Source organism: Fonticula alba (genome assembly GCF_000388065.1).
Source record: "Fonticula alba strain ATCC 38817 unplaced genomic scaffold supercont2.4, whole genome shotgun sequence".
Lineage (NCBI taxonomy): Eukaryota > Rotosphaerida > Fonticulaceae > Fonticula > Fonticula alba.
Window position 1 is genome coordinate 827,649 of NW_009242974.1, and position 4,403 is coordinate 832,051.

At 67.7% G+C, this 4,403-nt stretch overlaps 1 protein-coding gene across 1 annotated transcript; it reads left to right on the plus strand.

The window, feature by feature from the left end:
* Positions 1 to 187: 187 nt before the first annotated feature.
* H696_02712 (hypothetical protein) lies at positions 188 to 3,431 on the plus strand (the record flags this gene model as incomplete). The annotated part of the gene is made up of 9 exons (XM_009496619.1): positions 188 to 232; positions 329 to 707; positions 922 to 1,200; positions 1,392 to 1,608; positions 1,804 to 1,916; positions 2,048 to 2,326; positions 2,506 to 2,672; positions 2,847 to 2,965; positions 3,146 to 3,431. The coding sequence occupies 9 exons, from the start codon at positions 188 to 190 to the stop codon at positions 3,429 to 3,431; spliced, it is 1,884 nt and encodes a 627-aa protein (XP_009494894.1).
* Positions 3,432 to 4,403: the final 972 nt, after the last annotated feature.

Below are 4,403 nucleotides of genomic sequence, written 5' to 3' on the forward strand. Positions count from 1 at the left end.
CCCCCCCCCCCCCCCCCCCCCCCCGAGGTCTCCCCTCTTTCCCTCCGCGCCGCCCCCCCCCCCCCCCCCCCCGGTGCACGCAGTCTTCGGCAGCACCTCGCCCGAGGCGGCCACCGTCAATGACTTCATCGCCCTGCGCCAGTGTGTCCTCGAGCGCCTGAAGAAGCTGGCTCTCGGAGCCAAGCGCATGATCGTCCTGGCCGACGACCTGATCGACGGCGGCTCGCACGCGGTACGCGCGTCTCTCCTTCTCCCTCCTCCTCCTCCTCCTCTCTCTCTCTCCCTCTCGCCTGACCGTCCTCCTCCTCCCACCCTCGGCGGCACACAGCACGCCCTCGGCGACGGCCACGGCCCCGGCAGCCCGGCCCACGGCGGGTACTACAGCGACAGCGAGGAGGAGCTCGACGAGGATGACGAGATTTGCCACCTATGCTCGCTGCCCATCCGGCCGCAGGAGCCGCGAGTGCTGGTGGACGAGCCGGCCACCGGGCCGGCTACCGGCGCCTCGACCGACTCCATCGACGACGACCCCCTTGCCAGCCCCCCCCTGGCGCCTCCCCATCAGCAGCCATCGCACTCATCCATGAGCCTGGCCGCCGGGGGCGTGTACATCCACATCCACTGCATGCGGTGCAATGTGTGCGCCGCGTCGCTGCTGGAGGCCCCCTTCTCGCTGGACCAGAATGAGCGCGTCCTCTGCGTCGGCTGTGCGTGCCCTTTTCGATTTTGCCCCCCTTGCGCAGGGGACGCCCCTTCCGGCGGGAGATCGCCGGGCCCGGCGCGAGGGGGTCTCCCCTTGCCTTGCCCCCTTTTGGGGCTGCCTCGCGCCTGGACATGCCAATCGCTGACCCAACCACCACCACCGCCGCCGCCGCCGCCGCCGCCGCCCGGCTCCTCGCGTGGCTCAATGCACGTCCGCAGGCTCGCCCAAGTGCCACCAGTGCCACCAGACCATCCTCCGGGACCTGGTGCAGGCCTTCGGCCGGACCTACCACGGGGATTGCTTCCAGTGCTACCAGTGCCACCAGCCGATGAAGTCCTCGCCGCAGTGCTCCTCCTCCGGGCTCGGCGGGTCCAACGGGACCCCCGGCTCGTCGCAGCATTTCTACCAGCAGTCCGGCCAGCCGATTTGCTCGCGGTGCATGTCCAATCGGTCGGTCTTCATCAAGCGCGCCTTCCCCGAGGCGGACGAGCTCCTGCGTGCGTGGTCCTGCCCCCCCCCCCCCCCTCCCCCCGGCCGAGTGCCCTCCGGCTGGCTCTTCCCCCGGGGCTTCTTTTTTTTTTTTCCCCTCCCCTTCCTCTCGCGCCCTTGCTCGCGCTTCCCCCCTCGTGCACATCCTCACACGCGGCCACGCACACATGGCCCCCCTCGGCGGCGACCATACCGACAGACACCACGCCCCCGACGCCGACCGATGCCGATCCCAGCATGGACGAGGCCCCGCTGACGCCGACCACCGCCGAGTCCGACCACTTCATTTCGCTGTCGGACTTCCAGCACGGGTCCGTGTCGAAGCTCCCCCGGTCGGACTCCACCCTGTCGGTGATGACCCCGCGGCCGTCGTCAACCATGGTCTTCAATCTGGCCAACTCCCGGACGCTGGAGGGGTACGCGCCGCCTCTGCCTCCCTTCCCCTTCCGAAGTCTCCCTTTGCTTGCCTCCTTCTCTGGCCCTCCTCCATCGAGCATGCACATGTACTGACGCGCGGAGCCGGCGACATCGCCCTCCCTGCCACCCCCGCCCGCCGGGGTCCCGTGCTTGTGTGTGTGTGTGTGTGTGTGCGTCTGTGTGTGTCCCCGCAGTGTTCTCAACTCCGAGCAGGGGACCGACTACTTTGTCCGCTTCTGTATCGAGGATTACTCGGTGGAGAAGATCTTCTTCGTGCTGGACCTCCGCCAGTTTGAGACCGTGCAAAGTGCGTTCCTGATGTCGCCCCCTCGTCGTCGGCCATGCTCCCTCTCGGGCCCTCGGCCAGACATACTCACCGCTGTGGGTGCCCCTTCCTTTGTCCTCCCCCCCCCCCCCCCCCCTTGCCATGACATGCAGTCGCATCTGCGTCGGACCTGCACCTGTACGCGACGACCATCTTCCACAAGTATCTCCGGCCGGATGCCGAGCTGGCGGTCGACGTGCCGCTGGACCTGCGGATGGACCTGTTCAAGGTGATCGAGTCCAACCGGGTGAGCCGGTCGATGTTCCAGCGCGCGCGGGCCCTGGTGTACCAGCAGCTGGAGGACGAGGTCTTCCCGAAGTTCTTCTACAGCATTCTCGGCCGCCGGTACCTGGAGAGCATTGAGTTTGATGACAACGGCGAGGTGTCTCTGCGTGCGTGTGACCTCTCGTTCTTCTTCCTCTTCTTCCTTTTTTCTCTCCCCCTTCTCCGTCGCTGCCGCTGCCGCTGCCGCTGCCGCTGTGGTGGCGCGCGCCCGGCGAGGCGCGGGGCTCGCACATCTCGCACAGACAACTGACCGGGGGACCACTTGCGCAATCGGCTCGACGCGTAGTTTCCCTTGCCCAGCGCCGGAAGCCGGCCTTCTCGGACATCGAGGCCGCCGTGTCGATGGCCAACCTGTCGGCCTCCAACCAGGCCTCCGGCATCCCGAACACGGTGGTCATCGTCGGGGCCAGCGTCCGGACATTCGAGCGCCGGCGCGACCCGGACAAGTACTATGTACGTGTTGCTATGCATGGCCGGCCGGCCGGCCATCCTGTCGGCGCGCCTCGTGCTCTGCTGACGTGTGTCTCCCCCTCCCCTCCTGTGTCCTGCCCGCCGCTGTGTGTGTGTGTCTCTCTCTCTCTTTCGGGTTTCCTCTTGCTCTTTCCTTTTGCACGCACGCGCGCACAGGCGTACGAGGTCGTGGTCCACCGGGCTGTCTGCCGGCAGCGGCCCGCCCCCGTCGACGCCAACTCGTCTCAGGACCAGGCGATCGCCATCACGACCATTGGCGTGTACCGCCGGTTCAGGTACGGCCTCCCCCTTTGTCTGCCCCGGCTGGCGTGTGCCTCCCATGCCGGTGTCTCCCCCCTGCTCTTCTTCCTCTTTCTCATCCCCCCCCCCCCCCCCCGTGGTGTATCTGATCCCGACGCCGCTGACCGTGCCCATGACACTGGCCACGCCCTGCCCCCGCCGCCGGCCAAATGCAGCCAATTCTTCCAGCTCCACCAGGCCCTCACCAAGCAGTTCCCCCGGCTGGTGTTCCCGCCCTTCCCGCCACGCATGAAGTTCGGCCGGAGCCAGGTCCAGCGCGTGACCGTCCAGAGGCTGGCCCACCTGGATGTGTACATGAAGGGACTGATGCAGCTGGCCGAGGTGAAGACCTCGGCCCGGCTGTTGGAGTTCCTCCACCCATCGGACGACGACATTCAGAACTACCGCTTCAACAAGCGCCTCAGTGCCATCTCCGTGGACTTCACCCTCAAGTACCACTGATGGGGGAGGGGCAGAAGAGGACGGCCAGGGGCGCGTTTTCCCTCCCTCCTCGCTGGTCCCCCGGCCCCCGGCAGTTGGCGGCATCGGGGGAGGGAGGGACAAGCGCGGCGATCTCCACGTCCGGCCAGTAGTGGCAGGGAGGGGGAGATGCCGTGTGCGTGTATGCGTCCGCGGCGCGCCGCATGCACCCGCATATGTGTGTCTCTCCGGTTGGGGCATTCCCCCCCCCCCCCCCCCCCCCCTGCCGGGAAGAAGTGTGGCCCATGTATTGTGCGCCCGCGCGGCATCCACCACCGCGGGCGGCTCCCTTCTCCCCACCCAGCACGGGGGAAGCATGCCCCCCAGCGACCACCGCGCGCCGCCCCCTGTCACAGGGCAAGAGCCAAAGAGAGAGCGGCAGACACTCGTGCCGTCGTCGTCCCCCCCCCCCCCGTTCGGGGGAAAAATACAACCAAAAGATACACGCGCATGTGTCCGCTTGTCACCCAGGGGGGGGGGGTTCCTCGGATCCGCGCACGGTGCTGGTGGAGCGCCTCCGGTGTCCGTCGGATCACGTGCAGAAGGGTTTCTTGCCGGGCCATGTGTAACCCCCATATGCCTGCGTGCGCCGCGGGTTGTCCGGAAAAGAGGCTGCGTCTCCCAGACGCAATCCATGACCTCGCACGTCTGGACTTGTGTGGTGTGTGTGTATATGTAGATGCGGGCCTGAGAGCACGCGCGCACAGCCTGCCCGTGTGCGGCCTGGGCCAGGTCTTTTTCTTCCCTTTTCGCGCCCTCCGTGGTGGTGTGCGCGGCGATCGCCGTCTGCCAGGGAAGAAGCCCGGCGGCGAGGGACAGTCAGTCGGCAGTATGGCCAAGCCAGGTGGCACCTCGGCGACCGGAAGGCCGGCACCTGTGCTTGGCATGTTGGCGCCCAAGCCGGGTCCACGCGCTCACTCCGGCCCATCTCGCAAGAGTCCCCCCCCCCCCCCC